Source organism: Gekko japonicus, unplaced genomic scaffold, assembly GCF_001447785.1.
Source record: "Gekko japonicus isolate JY-2015 unplaced genomic scaffold, Gekko_japonicus_V1.1 scaffold1241, whole genome shotgun sequence".
NCBI lineage: Eukaryota > Metazoa > Chordata > Lepidosauria > Squamata > Gekkonidae > Gekko > Gekko japonicus.
The window spans coordinates 235,545-252,511 of record NW_015170314.1 but is presented as its reverse complement, the minus strand read 5'-3'; the positions used below and the strand labels follow the sequence as shown (position 1 = coordinate 252,511).

At 49.0% G+C, this 16,967-nt stretch overlaps 1 protein-coding gene across 1 annotated transcript in view; it reads left to right on the top strand.

Moving 5' to 3' along the window:
* The first annotated feature begins 210 nt into the window (after nt 1–210).
* BCO2 (beta-carotene oxygenase 2) overlaps nt 211–16,967 on the top strand; it is a 27,686-nt gene continuing 10,929 nt past the window's right edge. The window contains exons 1-7 of the mRNA XM_015418012.1: nt 211–373; nt 1,547–1,736; nt 3,444–3,655; nt 7,473–7,588; nt 9,553–9,655; nt 12,462–12,593; nt 15,701–15,861. Of these exons, the coding sequence (XP_015273498.1) occupies nt 289–373; nt 1,547–1,736; nt 3,444–3,655; nt 7,473–7,588; nt 9,553–9,655; nt 12,462–12,593; nt 15,701–15,861 (999 nt within the window). The 5' untranslated portion in view covers nt 211–288. The remainder of the gene's footprint in view (nt 374–1,546; nt 1,737–3,443; nt 3,656–7,472; nt 7,589–9,552; nt 9,656–12,461; nt 12,594–15,700; nt 15,862–16,967) is intronic.

Below are 16,967 nucleotides of genomic sequence, written 5' to 3'. Positions count from 1 at the left end.
CAATCTGAATACTCTTCTTTCCCTGATTTATTTCTAAAGAAGAACGGTCTGTAGATAAATTCGCTCCCTAGTGCAGAGATTTAGTGCAGAAAACACTGGCGGGTTCCGTGCCAGCCCATCCCTGTTACCCGTGTTCAGACTGCTGAGAAGGCTTTTATTCTGAAATGTGGCATTCAGCCATCCCTTCTCTACATTCCCCCTGGGATCAGTTGCACTCTGCCATCTTGGGCAGTGTATGCAGGCTACTTTAGAATCTGCTTTGTCATTTGAACCCAGCATTATGCAGAAATGCTTTCCTATATCCTTTCGTTCACCAGCCTTCTAACTCAGTATGCGGCTGATTTCCTTTGGTTTTTGCTCCAGTACGTCCCAGGTAAGCGGGTCCCCCTCCCCCGATCTCCTACAAAGGGTGTATTGCCGGACAGAGCATTTAAAAAAGTGTCTGAGACTGCACAGGTCTCTCTCATGTTGTACAGATTACACAAAAGAGAAGAGTTTGATTCTCGGGAGTTAGAGAATGCAGATTTAGAGGCTAAGATGTCATCGTGAGCAGCTGTCAACAGCCTTCTTTGCAGCGGGGCTGCTATCTGAACTCCGAGAGGCTTTCTGGCAGTTGTATCTGAAGTCCGAGAGGCTTTCTGGCAGTTGTTCAAACTGGAGAGCCAGTTTGGTGTAGTGGTTAAGTGTGCAGACTCTAATCTGGGAGAACCGGGTTTGATTCCCCACTCCTCCACTTGCACCTGCTGATGGGACCTTGGGTCAGTCACAAGCTCTGGCACAGCTGTCCTTGAAAAAGAGCAGTTTGTGTCAGAGTTCTCTCAGCCCCACCCACCTCACAGGGTGTCTGTTGTGGGGAGGGGAAGGGAAAGGAGTTTGTAAGTCGCTCTGAGACTCCAAGTGAAGGGCAGGGTATAAATCCAATCTCTTCTTCTTCAAACCACGGAGAGTTTACCAGCTAAAGCCGTTTCTACTGTTGCTGACAAAGGAATCAGAATATTACAAGATGAATGGTTAGTTAAGAGCATATTTCTCACTAGAAATCAAGTGGACTGGATTCCAAAGGTTCCACAATTGTCTTATCTAGCAACTACACTTAAAGGAACAGTACTGGAGGCAGCTTCCTCAAGCGAATGAGTTATTCGTGCACATACAGTTTGCTTGGCCAGAGCAAGTTTTGGTGCAGTTATATAAGTATCGAGTAGTGCTACTATCATTCCCATTATTGCCAGCCTCAAAAGAAAAACACCCACTTCCCTTGTTAGGGGCTTTTGGCAGTGATACCTGTGGTTTGTATATCTCAGGGTGGTTTGTTTGCAAGAGCTATAGACTTCGAACTTCACGTTCATCTTGATCTTGGGTCCTAGCCAATACCTGTATTGTTTTTGGCTGGATGGAACAGCGGGAAGTTTTCACTCTATATCGCTTTTTTGTAAATGGCTTTTATTAAAAAGGGGGCTTTAGGTCTGTCTTGTCGGTTTTCCGGCCTTCCTTAGTCTTAACTTATTGTTCCCTTCCTGTGTACTAACCTCTCCCTTTGTTTCCACAGCTCTGACTAGCCGGAGGCAGCCGCCCACCTTCAGCAATCGGAAAGGTTTGGAATGTGTCATACCGTTGTTTTCCAGTGTAGAGGAGACACCCCAACAAATCCCTACGCGTGTCAAAGGGCAAATCCCCCTATGGCTCAAGGGAAAACTGCTGAGGAATGGGCCAGGGAAGTACGAGTTTGGAAGACATCAGTAAGTCCTGCTTGTTGTTGTTGGTTTCTCTGGTGTTTATTAATTCCAAACTTTTAAAAATTATATACTTTATTAAAATATAAGACTATAGACTAACAGATAAACAACAGTAACACACACACACACACACATATAGAGAAAGAGCTTGATTAGTGATTACAACGTTAAACCTTATAAATATATGGTGGATATTCTTTAGGAAAAATACACAGTATTAATAGAAGGAGTACAATTTCAACCCTGTTCTATAATATAAACATACAATACACCAAACAAGGTAATTAGGAGAAGGAGGAAGCGGACGGAGAAAAGCAGAGGTAGCTATTCTAAAACGCCAAAAGATAATCAGGTAAGTCAGTCCAGAAATTGCTTAATAATGGTACAATTCCAAACTAACTGTTTCAGTGACTTATAACTGTCTGTGAGTGAGGCTATCCATGGAAGTAGTTACTAGTTACAACCAGGGGTCGTTTCGTAGAAAAAGAACTAGGGGAATTCATTAGCATAACTCATTAGCATATGCCACACCCCTGACATCATAAGGCCCGGTGGTGGACCTGCAAGGCCGGCGGGAGTGCAAGGAAGCCCCACCAAGGCCCTCCCTGGCCCCAGGCAGGCAGGGGTGGGGAGAGGCGGGGAGGAAGCAACTTACCCTCCCTCTTCTCCTGCCTCCTGGCTGAATGAGGGCCGGAAGCAGGGCGGCCGGAAGCAGGGGGCGGGGCTTCGTCATGTGCCCCGCCCCCCGCACCTCACCCGGGGGAACTGCGATCCCCCGCGATCCCCCCGAATCGACCTCTGGTTACAACAACTGTTAACTACATTCTGATCTCACATTCCGGCATTAATAACTTTTGGCTCAGAAGGAACAAACAGACACTCTGTCCTCAGAACTGGAGGGACTAATAGCAGAGGAAAATCTTGCTTAGGTTGTGGCACTGCCCTTCTTTCTGTCTGATCTGCTTAGCGAGGAATGAAAATGATCAGTCATAGAGCAGGGGCCACTGAGGGGGGGGGGAGGTAGCTGTGAAATTTTTTTTGCATTGTGCATGGCGTCGGACTAGATGACTCCCGGGGTCCCTTCCAGCTCTATTTTTCTGTGTTTCTAAATCAGTGCACCACTGACTGATACCCTTAACGATAAACACATTTTGCTTGCTTCTTTTAGAAAGATTTATTTTGCAAACTTTTGAGATTGACAAGGAAGAAGTGTTCTCCATTGTTTTAAAATTTTTAAAAAAGAAAATCCTGAAGATTTATATCCATTAGAATCGATTTCCTCACCACCACCAAGTTGGTGAATTTTGATTTAAAAAAAACCCCCAAATTTGGAGGGTTATTTTTCTCTGCTTTGCCTGACTGAGGGAAAGGACCAGACCTGTGTTTGCTTGTCCAGAGCCCTTCCCCTGAAAGCAGTATGTTCTTGGTCTTGCTGTAACTTTGATCTTTGTGTAGGGTTTAGTTATTTTTGTGGTCTTAATCCCGCAGAGTCCATGTGCAGTTTTTCTAATCTGTGGTGGGTTCATACATAAAGTTATGCATAAAGATATGAGCGTGGATGCATGAGACATCTTGGATGCATAAAGTTAAGCATTTGGATGCATGAAACGATGAGCTGGAACCCAGTGCAGCCTTTAAAAAGGACCGTGTAGGATGACACCCTGTGCTCCTAGCTTCTCTTTTGACGGATTTTTCTCTCTCTGATGGAAGATACAACCATTGGTTTGATGGTGCCGCCCTGCTACACCAGTTCACAATTAAGAATGGGACTGTGACATACCAAAGCAAGTTCCTCAGGAGCGATTCCTTTAAAACCAACAGCCAGAACAACCGGATCATGGCCTCTGAGTTTGGAACCCTGGCTATGCCGGACCCTTGCAAGAGCGTATTTGGGCGGTTCATGTCAAGGTTTGAAAGTATGGGTAAGTATCTTTCTTAGACCAGCTCCATCACATCTTGAACTTGACGTTGCCGTTTTCCACTAAAAAAATTCTAAACAAAATTGTGAGCAACATTTTGCTGTTCTGTTGACATTCCTGACAGTGTACCTGTTGCAGAAAGTGGGCAGGATTTGGTACAAACCTGAGCTCAATTGGAGCATACTTTCATTGCCTGCCCTTGGGTGCCATTCCCTGCCATCTTCATGCCAAATCGGAAACCCTGCTTCAAACAGAATGAAATTTTTAATCCAGTGGCACCTTTAAGACCAACAGTGTTCATTCTGGGTATAAGCTTTCGGATGCATGCTTCAGATACAAACTTCAGATACACGCATGCACACAAAAGCTTATGCCCAGAACAAAACTTTGTTGTGGTCTTGCTATACACAGAATGAAACTTTGTTGGCCTTACAGGTGCCACTCCAGTCAGACTTCATTCTGTTGCTTCAGACCAACCTGTGTACCCACCAAAGCTCCCTCTAAGCTGTGGAGTCTTGTGAACGAAAATCCTACTTTGTGAGCTATGGGCATTAAAGTTGTCAGCGAGCCATTTGGTTGCTGCATCAATTAGTTTGCTTTGAGGCCATCCTTCCTGAGCTACAGCAAAGATCTGTGGAGGCTAAAAAACTGTGAGCTAGCTCACACCAACTCAGCTTAGAGGGGAAACGGGTACCCACCAAAGCTCCCTCTAAGCTGTGGAGTCTTGTGAGCAGAAATTCTACTTTGTGAGTTAGTGGCATTAAAGGTGTGAGCGAGCGATTCGGCTACTGCATAAATTAGTTTGCTCTGGAGCCCCATCCTTCCTGAGCTCAGACAAAAAGGTGTGAGCCGGAGGCTAAAAAACTGTGAGCTAGCTCACACTAACTCAGCTTAGAGGGAACACTGGTACCCACCTGAATCTGTGCTTCAAACAGCTGTGCTTCCTGAATTGCAAAAATGGGAAATGGACTGTTCAATTTCAAAAGAAAAAAAATGGAGGGAGAATTCTGAGCAGGTCCACTCAGAACCCTACTTAGGTCTATTCAGTGGCGTTCTTAGAATGGCAGTGCAATGGGTGCAAGAATGGTTATGCGATCAGGCCAGAGCCAGCATCAGCGTACTCTGAAGTGGGGCGGCTGCGGAGGCCTGAAGTTTCAGGCAGGGCCCACTGCTGCTGACGTCCCTCGCACGCTTATTGGCTAGCATTGCCCAGTGCCTCTGGGGAAAGGGTGGGATGGCAGTGTGAGCAAAGGCAGAGTGAGGGCTCTTGAGAAGACAACGGAAGAACGCAGAAGCAGGTAGGAGGGACATGGATCGGCAGGATTGCCAACCCCCAGGCCATGGCTGGAGATCTCCTGGAAATACAGCTGGTCTTCAGACAACAGGTATCCATTCCCCTGATGAACGTGGCTGCTTTGGAAGGTGGACCGTATGGCGTTAAGCCCTGCTGATGTTCCTGCCCTCCCTAGATCCCACTCTCCCCAGGCTTCGCCCCCAAAACCTCCAGGTATTTTCCAACCCAGAGCTGGCAGCCCTAGTGGATGGGAGAGCGGGGGAGGGAAGAAAGGCACAAGCAGGGGTTACATATGTGGACTCTAATCTGGGAGAACCGGGTTTGATTCCCCACTCCTCCACTTGCACCTGCTGATGTGACCTTGGGTCAGTCACAAGCTCTGGCACAGCTGTCCTTGAAAAAGAGCAGTTTGTGTCAGAGTTCTCTCAGCCCCACCCACCTCACAGGGTGCCTGTTGTGGGGAGGGGAAGGGAAAGGAGTTTGTAAGCCGCTCTGAGACTCCAAGTGAAGGGCGGGGTATAAATCCAATCTCTTCTTCTTCTTCTTCTTGGTGGCTGGCAGGGAGTTGGCTTGGGAACTGCCTGTCTGGGGCCCCCCAAAACCTGGAACCGTCCCCGGATCGAGTGTTAGAAGTCCAAAAAGTGGTCATCACTACAAGTACAGATACTACCAAAGAGCACCGTGGGCCATCCTTCTCCGTCAAGCCACCCTTGAACTTCTTCACTGTCTGACAGTGCTTTTCACTGGCTTAGCATGGCATTGCAGGAGATAATTTATGGCAGGGCTTTTTTTGTAGAAAAAGCCCAGCAGGAACTCATTAGCATAATAGGCCACACCCAACAGCAGAAACTCACCAGCCTATTAGGCCACACCCCTGACAGTGCAGCTCATTAGCGTATTAGGCCACACCTATGCCTTCCCTTGGCTTGCCCAAAAAGCCCAGCAGGAACTCATTAGCATAATAGGCCACACCCAACAGCAGAAACTCATCAGCATATTAGGCCACACTCCTGACAGTGCAACCCATTAGCATATTAAGCCACACCCATGCCTTCCCTTGGCTTGCTCGGGCACCCCATGGCTGCGGGGCGCCCAGGCAATCCCCCCCCTTGAAGAGAACGGAAGGCAGTCTTTGGCTTGCCTGGGCGCCCTGCGTCTGCGGGGAGCCCGGGCAAGCTGACCCTCGGACAGGGTGGGGAAGGCACGAGGAGGCATTTAAATGCCTCCCCGATCCTTCCAGGGCCCCCCCTTGCTTGCCCACCTTGGAGTCGCCGGGGGGGGTCGCTTTCCAGGCCTTCCCTCTGTAGCCACGCACGCAGAGGTTTTGGCTGTAGTGGGCGTGGCCAACTCTGAAGACAGACGGAACTCTGTTCCTGTGCGTTCCTGCCCCAAAATAGCCCTGATTTATGGAATACTTGTCGTTCCCCGCCCCCGTGACTGTTTACTTCTGTGTGCCCATAGCTTGAGTAAAGATCCAGATAAAGGAGTTGTCTCAGGTTCTTCTAAATCAGCCTGCCTGAGATTGCAATGTGTTTTGTTTGGTTGCAAGGAAACCAACCTTTGCCATGTCGACAGCAACCCCAGGCATGAGTCAAGAGGAGGGATACGTTTATTGGCCTAGAGCAGGAGTGGCCAAACTTGCTTAACCTAAGAGCCACATAAAATAAATGTCAGATATTTGAGATCCGCAACCCATGAACAAATATCCCACACACTTTTTAAATTGAAAATATGCAGATTTGCTTTTTTAACATTAAATGAGACTTTGAAAATGCTTTGAGAATGCATGTAAAGTTAAAGTTGCTTTCCTTCTCTCCTCCTTCTCTGCTTAAGTTGCTTTCTTTCTCTGCTCCTTCTCTGCACCTGTCCTGTTCCGACGTGGGTTTGGTAAAACAAGGGAGAATCAGCCTCAAGCTAAGCCAGGACTTTAGTTTTAGACTCCACCTACCCGGAGAGTGGAAAACTGGCTGGGGAAGGGAGGACCGATTGGGGAGGCAGGCCTCCCCTTCACTTCCCCAGCCGCCTTGCCGGGAGCTGCACAATATGTGTGAAAGAGCCGCGTGTGACTCCTGAGCCACAGTTTGGCTCCTCAGGCAGTTCCCAAGAGATCAGTGACTTCAACAAGGTGATGTGTTTATTCTAAATGTGTCCATGCCACTTCCGTGGGGGCCCCAAGTGTTCCATACCACACTCACAGGGCGATTCTGCATTGGCTTTTCCCTCCGTTGTTATAGCAAACCCATGTCGGAACAGAAATTCCCCTCTGCACTGCATGCTGCTTTCATTTCCTTTGATCATCAGATTTTATGGCAGCCTCCACATTCCATGCTGCTCTCACTTCCTTTAATCATTGGATTTTATGGTACCTTCTGCATAGATTTATGTCTGTTCAGGGGTGACTTTGCAGTCAGCACGTTGCCCCGAGGTATTTGAATGTGGTTTTGAGCTGCACCTTTTCTGTTCCAACGTGGGTTTGCTAAAACAACAGAGAATCAGCCACAAACTAAGCCAGGACTTTTGTTCTAGACATGACCGACAACTGCAATGTGAACTATGTGGTCTACAAAGGGGACTATTATGTCAGCACAGAGACCAACTTCATGCACAGAGTGGATGTGGAAACCCTGGAGTCACAAGAGAAGGTTATTTGTATTGAATTGTTTTAACTGATTGTACGTGGTTTTATTGGTAATTTTGCACCAACTGTGTAAACCGCCCTGAGCCTGTTCGCGGGGAGGGCAGGGTACAAATTGAATGAATAAATAAATAAAGGTAAATGGGGTGGGGACAGCAGCAGGATTAGGGTGTCGGACGGGGGATGAAGGGTCACAGCATTTCCAGATTGGTGTCCACAGTCCATCAGGGTAAATTCAGCATATGTTGGAATTAATCCATATTGAAGGAGATACCAGCTTGGATTGAGCTCAGTTTGGGCTTGAGGCCACAAGTGGAATGATGGGAAAATAAGCTGCTTGCATCCTGAGGTGGCAGAATAAAATGAGTCAGTTTGCAGGGAAGGAATAGCTTTTTTAAATGCTTCCCCGATTTACAAAAATTAATGCAAGTAGAAAACTAATATAGCAGGCACTGCATACATCCGTTAACCAGTTAATTTATTAGCCAAAAGGCCCTGTGACGTGCTTGCTTATTGGGGAGACGATTTTATCTTTAAACACGCTTTGTGTACCTAAACTTGGTAGTTTTCTGCTGCCACCAGGAATTAAAAATTCCAATTCTCTCTGTTTTGGTAGTATGACCCAGGGTCTGGGCACTTCAGAGGACTATGTGGCCCTGAGGAAGGACTGTACTGATTTCTGGGATAAATTTACACAAAAAATTGATTTATTTAATAAAGAACAAAATAGGTTTCTGGTTAATTTGAACAGTTGCTGAAGAAACGAACTTGTAATTATAACTGGCAAGCTTGGTGTCACACACAGGCTGATTTCCCACAAGCTGCTGCTCCGCGCTGGTTCCTCCCTTTGCCCCATCGTGCAGCTTTGCCCGATTTCCCCCGCGTCTACTCAGTCCTCAAAAAACAGGATCGAATAGACGTGGGGGGAATTGGGAAAAGCTGCGGAGCAAATGCTAGCACAGCACATGGTGTGAAATTGACACGTAGGATGGGGCAAAGGGAGGAACAAGCGCAGAGCAGCAGCTTGTGGGAAATCAGCCACAGTCTCTCAGACACCAAAATTCCCCTCTGACAGGCTTCTCTCTCTCATATATATATAATCCAAAAACAGGATTGAGTAGACGCGGGGGAAATCGGGTGAAGCTGTGGGGCAAAATGCAGCTGTGCAGCACATGGCATGTAGGATGGGGCAAAGGGAGGAGCGAGCGCGGAGCAGCAGCTTGTGGGAAATCGGTCTTAGAGTCACCCAGACTCTCTTCAAAACTCTCTGTCACCCTTCACTCTCTAAAAACACACACACAGATTCCTCTCAGAACATCTCCTCCCACACTCAGTCACCAGCCAATCACAGCACACTCACCTCCCCTTATCGCCCTCCTTGCATTACTGCGGTCACACTAAACATTTAAAGGAACACACACACCACAACGTGGAATCATCATAGGCCCATTTATTGAATGTAATTGCCAGTAGCATGAATAACCAAATAGTCATGTGCATAGCAGGTTGCAAACAAAGACACACATCCAGTTTATGCCAGAATAAGAGATAGGATTTATACCCCACCCTTCACTATCCAAAGGAGTCTCAGAGTAGTTTACAATCTCCTTTCCCTTCCCCTCCCCACAACATACACCCTGTGAGCAATGCTCCCTCTAAGCTGTGGAGTCTTGTGAGCAAAAATTCTACTTTGTGAGCTACTGGCATTGAAGTTGTGAGAGAGCTCTTTCGAGAACTGCTCCTGGGAGAACAGCTCTGAGAGAACTTGTGACTGACCCAAGGTCACGCCAGCAGCTGCATGTGGAGGAATGGGGAATCAAACCTGGTTCTCCCAGATTAGAGTCCGTGCTCCTAACCACTACACCAAACTAGCTCTCCAGGGCTGGGAAAGTATTTATGCCAGGGCTGGAAAAATATTTTGATGATTTCAGGAGCTTCCTCTTGGAAAAGCAAACATGTTTGCATTTGCAGGTGAATTGGGAAAAGTACGTTGCAGTGAACGGAGCGACTGCACACCCACATTATGACCCAGATGGAACAGCGTACAACATGGGCAATTCGTATGGGAGTCATGGTGAGACCAGTGGGTTTATGGAGCTGCTTGATCTAGCTTGCCTAGGATCCCTTTGCGTCTGTTCATAGGCAGGGTTCAATACACCGGTCAATCAGTTAATAATTTATCAGGCTCAGGGACCAGCTGGATTGAACTTCTGTAATTTGTTCTTTACTGGGTACGTATTTCTGTGACGGTGCTCATAAAATGTTTGGAAGTCAGTCACTGGGCGCATGTCCTGAACAGAAGCTGAAGTATTCTAGTGTCGGAAACAGGAAGGATGTAGTCTTATGTGGAAAGCCGGCAGGAGAGAGGGTTTCTCCACATCCCCTGTAGATGAACATATGAACCTATGAAATTGCCTCCTGCTGAGCCATAAAGTTGGTCATTCTGTCCCCGTAGCAGCAGCTCTGCACGAGAGTGCCACATGCCACGTGAAGCTGCCATACTGAATCAGACCCTCGGTCCGTCAAGGTCAGTATTGTCTACTCAGACTGGCAGCAGCTCTCCAGGGTCTCAGGTGGAGGTCTCCCACATCACCCGCTACTGGATCGTTTTTAGTTGGAGATACCAGGGATTAAACCCGGGACCGTCTGGGTGCCAAGCAGGCACTCTACCACTGAACCATGGCTCCTTTCTCTGCTTTTACTGAATCAGACCCCTGAACCAAGGTCAGTATCGTTCATATGGGACAAAGGGACAAAGAACAAAATGTGTAGAGGAACTCTCATGTAGAAGCTGGTAAGGGTGTGGGGGAAGTATCTGGAGTGTTTCCTGAATCCTAACCACAAACTCGCACAGTGGTGAGAAATCCTAATCTCTGGCCGAGTTCAGACTGGCAGTTTGGCCCGGCAGCCAAACGTTTCAGGAGCGTTTCGGGAGCGGATTAAAGGGGCGGGTTCACACAGGCACATCTGTCAGGCGTCCCCCCAGCCGTACTCAGGCCGTCTTGTGCTGCTTCCCTCCCAAGTTTAAAAAGTACCAGGTGAAAGTGGTAGCAAACAACGCGTACAGCGGGTTGATTCCAGTTCCCTGACGTCTGAACGCAAGCGCTGCTAAGGCGGGAACAACCTGCAGTCGTTGATAATAGGCGCTGGCTGTTTCTGCGGCAGGTGCCCATGCGCATAGGCGCATGCAGCAGATTGCAGAAATAGCCGCTAACAGCCCGCCAAGGGTGGGCCGACAGTGTGAACGCTCCCTTGCACTTCCCCCACGGTATCCTCCCACTTCATTCGCTGCAGTGTGAACGGGAATATTGCGAACAAGCTGTTCCCGGTCTGTTTCGGGTCTCCTTTGCTACAACTCCCCAGCGCTTCAAATTGCCAGTCTGAACTCGGCCTCTGTTTCACAACCCAGAGAAACTGTTCGTGCCTTGCATGGTTGAGGCTTAGGCAGTTAACTAGCTCCAGTTCTCTCCAGCAGTTCCTTGAATTTGTTGACTTTTCACTATTGTTGCTCCCACCGCATTCCTTTCTGCCCATGTTTCTCAGGCCACGTGAATAGCAGGCCAAGTTGTCTGGTTATTCACATTGCAGAAAACATTGGGGGGAGGGGAACCTAAGAGAATGCAGAAGGTTGTTTTTTTAAAAAAAACAACAACCTAAAAGCTTGTATCCTATTTTTTTACAACTATAATCTGCTAGGGCTACATTCTGTCCAGCTACTGTTATTTAACACATACTCAGAATGTGCCCAGACAGATACTTTCTAGGAAGTTAGAAGTCCTGTTCTGAGTACATCTGATTTCCATGCTTGGGTGTTCAACCAGCACTGATGCACACAGCTGCAGGGGGCTACAGAAGACTCTGCAGCGCATATGTTTGATTTTCTGCATGTTGGTATGAGGACACATGCTTTTTCTCGTGACCCTTCTTGTATTCCTGCTTGCATCACTAGTGTCATGGAAAACCATGTCTTTGGGCAGTGCCATTTGCGCCAGCAGTGTCAGGCAGGTTCTGCTGATGTCGCCTGTGGCTCTTGTGGAATATACTAACTGTCCACAAGTTTAGTAACACCAATACAAAGTGGGGGATTGGCTCAGAATCTTCAAGTGTTTTGAAACGCATAATGATTATTTAAAAGCATGCACGTATAGGAACCTTTCCCGGTAGAACGGCTCGATCCGAGTCCAGTAGTACCTTGGAGTCCAAGGAGATTTTCAGGGCATGAGCTTTTGAGAGTCGTAGATACAAAAAGGCACTAGGAGGGGCCATGGCTCAGGGGTAGAGCATTTGCTTGGCATGAAAAGAGCTCGGGTTCAATTCCTAGCATCTCCAGCTAAAAGGAGCAGGTGGTAGGTGATATGAAAGAGCCAGTTTGGTGTAGTGGTTAAGTGCGCGGACTCTAATCTGGGAGAACCGGGTTTGATTCCCCACTCCTCCACTCGCAGCTGCTGGATGACCCTGGGCAAGCCGTAGTTTTGTCAGTTCTGGAAAGAGCTCTCTCAGCCCCACCGACCTCACAGGGTGTCTGTTGTGGGGAGGGGAAGGGAAAGGAGTTTGTAATCCGCTCTCTAAGTGAAGGACGGGGTATAAATCCAATCTCCTCCTCCTCCTCCTCTTCTTCTTCTTTTTCTTCCTCTTCCTCTTCTTCCTCTTCCTCTTCTTCTTCTTCCTCTTCTTCCTCTTCTTCTTCCTGAAACCCTGGAGAGCTGTTGCCAGTCTCACCAGATGAGACCAACCATCATGGACCAAGGGTCTGATTCAGTATAAAGCAGCTTCCCATAATCCATGTAAACCCTGCAGCAATAGCTCAGTGGGCAAAGGCCCAAAACCACCTGCAGCTATTGCCAGAATCGTTCTTAACAGATGTTCTTTCTCCCATCCAGGTTCGAACTATAACATCATTCAGATCCCCCCGCAGAAGTCTGGTCCTGAGGACACCAGTCTGCAGGGTGCAAAAATTCTGTGCACTATTCAGCCAAAAGATAGGATGAAGCCCTCCTACTACCACAGTTTTGGTGAGCGCGTCCCTCCTTTGAATAGAAACTCCTGCACCTCCAGTAGAATTGCCAGAGGTAGTGGCCAAGGAGGTTTCCGACAGAAAGAACTGTTTCGCAACCAAGGCAAATAGAATTGGAATGTCATAAGCATAGGCTATATGTGTTCTTTGAAATAGGGGGAAAGAAGCCCCAAGAACATGGCCAGTGCATGGGATTCAGTGCTCCAATATATGGTGACAACTATAAGCATACATTGTTTGGAAAAGAATGAGGCAAATGGATGGAGGATCAGTCTATCAACAGCTGTTGGCTATGGGGGCTTCATGGAATCTCTGCGTTCAGAGGCAAAAACTTGGAATATCAGTTATTGTGCATCAGCAGTGGAGATGTCTTTCACCTACATGCCTTGTTTGTGGGCCTCCGTGCCTCTGGAAGCAGCGCTGGAGTCAATGGGCCGTTGGTCAGGATTAGTGGGACAATTCCTTTATTAAGGGACACACGTCAGATTGCTTCTGACTCATGGGGACCTTGTGAATCAATGGCCTCCAAAACGTCCTGTCTGAGCAACCTTACTCAGGTCTTGCAAACCAAAGGCCTTTGTGGCTTCCTTTACTGGGTCAATCCATTTCCTGTTGCGTCTTCCTCTTTTCCAGCTGCCTTCAACTTTTGCTAGCATTATAGCCTTTTCTGGGGAGTCTTGTCTTTTCATGATGTAATCAAAGTACAATAGCTCCTGTTTAGTCAAGTTAGCTTCTTGGGAGAGTTCAGCCTTGGTTTGATCTGGAACCCATTTATTTATGGCAATGGAAAAGGCCAAGAGTCCAGTAGCGCCTTAAAGGCTAACAAAATTTGTGGCAGGGTAGGAGCTTTTATGAGCCACTGCTCTGTGACTGTGAGCAGTGTTCCCTCTAAACTGAGTTAGTGAGCTAGCTCACAGTTTTTTAGCCTCCAGCTCGCACGTTTTTGTCTTAGCTCAGGAAGGATGGCTCCAGACCAAACCAATTTATGCAGTAGCCAAATTGCTCGCTCACAACTTTAATCCCAGTAGCTCACAAAGTAGAATTTTTGCTTCCAAGACTCCACAGCTTAGAGGGAACATTGACTGTGAGCACTGTGAGCAGTGACTCACGAAAGCTCCTCCCCTGCCACAAATCTTGTTAGCCTTTAAGGTGCTACTGGTCTCTTGCTCTTTTCTACTGCTACAGACAAACACAGCTACCCATCTATCTCCACTTATTTGTGGCAGTCCAAAGTATCTGTAAAACTCTCCTATAGCGGGACATAATCCCTATATGTATTCTGAGAGGTTCTGTAGTCTGACACTCTAACTATCACACCACACTGGCTCTTATCACAAGACAGAAGCGAGTCATACCCATTCTGACTGGATCTTTTACTCTTTTGACTGGATCTCTTTTCTGCTCTGAATAATCTCACCTTCTCTCAGAGACTCAGGAAGGATTACACAATGGCTTATATTGCATGGCCTTTTAAACCTCAGTTTGCAAACAAATTCATCCCCCACTCCTTTACTACACCATTATTACTACTATGGAGTTCATACTCTGCGTAACTTTACTTTATTCTAAGCCTTGTGTGCATGCTGTTGGATCGTCTGAATTTTTTTTGGCAAAGAATGGTTATGCCTGTGGGAGGAAGGTGAGTGGCGTGTTGTCTGAAGATCGCCATTAAGCAGTTGTGGCGGAAGAAAAAACGGCAAGGCTTAGAATCAGGGCTGGAGTCAGCGTACCCTGTGGTGGGGCAGCTGCTAGCGCCCGGGACTGCTGACTCCCTGCCAGGGGTCATTTCGTAGAAAAAGAGGTGCAGGAGCTTATTAGCATACCTATTAGCATAACTCATTAGCATATGCCACACCCCCTGACATCACCGGAATTGTGTCAGAAGGGGAAGCAAAAAGGGGGGGGAGGCATCTTCAAAAGCCTCCCCTTCCCCAGCCAGCCTGCCAAGGCGGGGTGGGGTGGGGGAAGCGAAGAGAGAAAGGGTTTAAAGTTTAAACCCCTTCTGTCTAGAGTCACGCCACAGCAGCGGCACGATCTTTCCATTGTATTCTATGGGGCAGCCCCGTAGCTAGGGAATTCTTTGGAAGGGGGCCTTGGGGGGGCCGCCAGCTAATTAAATAGAAGTACAGTGCAGGTGGTAAGTTGGAGCACTTTGGGGGCAGCCCCGGAGGGAGGGGCCCCAGAAGAAACACAAGGGGGCCGGGCCCCATGTTAGCTACGGGCCTGCTATGGGGCCATAGGATACAATAGGAGATCGCGCTGCAGCAGCTTTAAATCCCTTCTCTTTTTGCTTCCGCCGCAAGCCCGCTGGGAGCTGGGGGTGGGGCTTGCTGCCACCGCCATTTGTGCCCGCTCCTGTGCTGCCGGAGCACCGCTCCAGCTCGCTCCGGCCCCAGATGACCCCTGCTCCCTGCTCATGCCTCTCCACTGTCTGCTTGTAGGTGCTTAGTCACCTGTGCTCCCAGCTGCATGGACTTCCTGGCGCTGCTGGAGGAAGGCAAATGGGTGGCGCAGAAAGCATCAGCATTCCGGGTAGCCATGACTGTGGCATTCCTAGATGCACCCAGCACCATCGGGGAAAGGGCAAGCAGGCAGTGTGGGCAGCTTTGATCGCAGATGGTGGGAGAGCTTGCGAGTGGGCACAGGAAGGATGCAGAGGCGGGAGGGAGCACATGGGTGGGTGGGCAAGAAGGGGGGCCTAGTAGTGGGTGGGGGGAGCGCCATGAAGAAGGAGGAGGAGGAGGAGGAGATTGGATTTATACCCTGCCCTTCACTACCCGAAGGAGTCTCAGAGTGGCTTACAATCTCCTTTCCCCTCCTCTCCCCACAACAGACACCCTGTGGGGGCTGAGAGAGCTCTTTCGAGGACTGCTCTTGAGAGAACAGCTCTGAGAGAACTTGTGACTGACCCAAGGTCACACTAGCTGGATGCATGTGGAGGAGTGGGGAATCAAACCCAGTTCTCCCAGATGAGAGTCTGCCCTCCTAACCACTACACCAAAATGGCATTTTCTGTCCAGGGTCCCCCAAAACCTGGAACTGGCCCTGCTCAGAAGTGCAACCGGGACAGAGGATGCCTAAACTCTGTCATTTTTTTGCTTCCAGCAATGAGCAAGAACTACGTGATCTTCGTTGAGCTGCCTCTCAAAATGAACCTGTGGAAGCTCATGACAGCCAAGACTTTTGGGAAGTCCTTTATGGATGCGATCAAGTGGGAGCCCCAGCACCATACCCGCTTCCATGTGGTGAACAAGCACACCGGGAAGGTAAGTCTTTGCCAGGATAGGTCCTTTGCAAGGCGCCAGAGGCAGGGTGAAAAGTGGGCAGTCGTCTGGGTTTCCGAGGGACCTCATGAGAACTCAAGGGCCATAGGTGTGATCACAGACGTGCAAGGTCCGATATCCAGGTAGGCGACAGGTAGAGCAGAGGGAAGCAAGCTTCGTCTTCGTCTGGGCCAGATCTGTCCACAGCTTGATGAATCATCCAGACCGAAGAAGCAGTCTCCAAGTCAGGGGGATCTTATAAAACCTGAGGTGGGCCCCCAGGCCTCATGTAGTGAGGTTCAGTCAAGTCATGCCCGGAGTGGAGACGGCAGCCAGTAATTGGGGGGAGGAGTGGCTCACCCACTAGGTGGCCCTAGGCAATTGCCTAGGGTGCCAGAAGGCAGGGGGTCCCAAAGCCCTGCGGTACCTGAGTCCCAGCACTGCCAACCTGTTTTGCCAGGCTGGGGGAGTGCCCTCTACCTAGCCAGTATGTGGCTCTGGGCATGCCCATCTGATGGTCAACTTGGAGTGCACCCACGGGCCAGTGGGTGATTCAGTGTGTGCCTGGGCCAACTGGCGGTCTGTGTGTGTGCTCCCAGAACTGCTGGTCTTGACTGCCGCCTTCCCTTGGGCTGCCCCTGCACTTATAGGGTTGCCAGCCTCCAGGTGGGGCCTGGGGAATCTCCTGCTTTTACAGCTGCTCTCCAGCTGAAGTAGGGTTCCCAGGTCTGGGTTGGAAAATACCTGGAGACTTCAGCAAAGTATAATGTCCTAGAGTCCACCCTTCAAAGCAGCCGTTTTCTCCAGGGGAGCTGATCTCTCTGGGCTTGATATCAGTTGTAAAAGTGGGAGATCCCCAGGCCCCGCCTGGAGGCTGGCATCCCTGGCTGACGGAGATCAGGTCCCCTGGAGAGAAAATGGCTGCTTTGGAGGGTGGACTCTGTGGCATTGGACCATGCTGAGGCCCCCGCCCTCTCCTGGATCCACCCCCCAAATTCTCCAGGTATTCTCCAACCCAGGCCTGGCAACCTTGTGCACATATGGCTTTGTTGGGCTGGTCAGGCTCCAGGTCCTCCCTGCCTTCGGTAACATCCCTGGCTTTGTGGTGA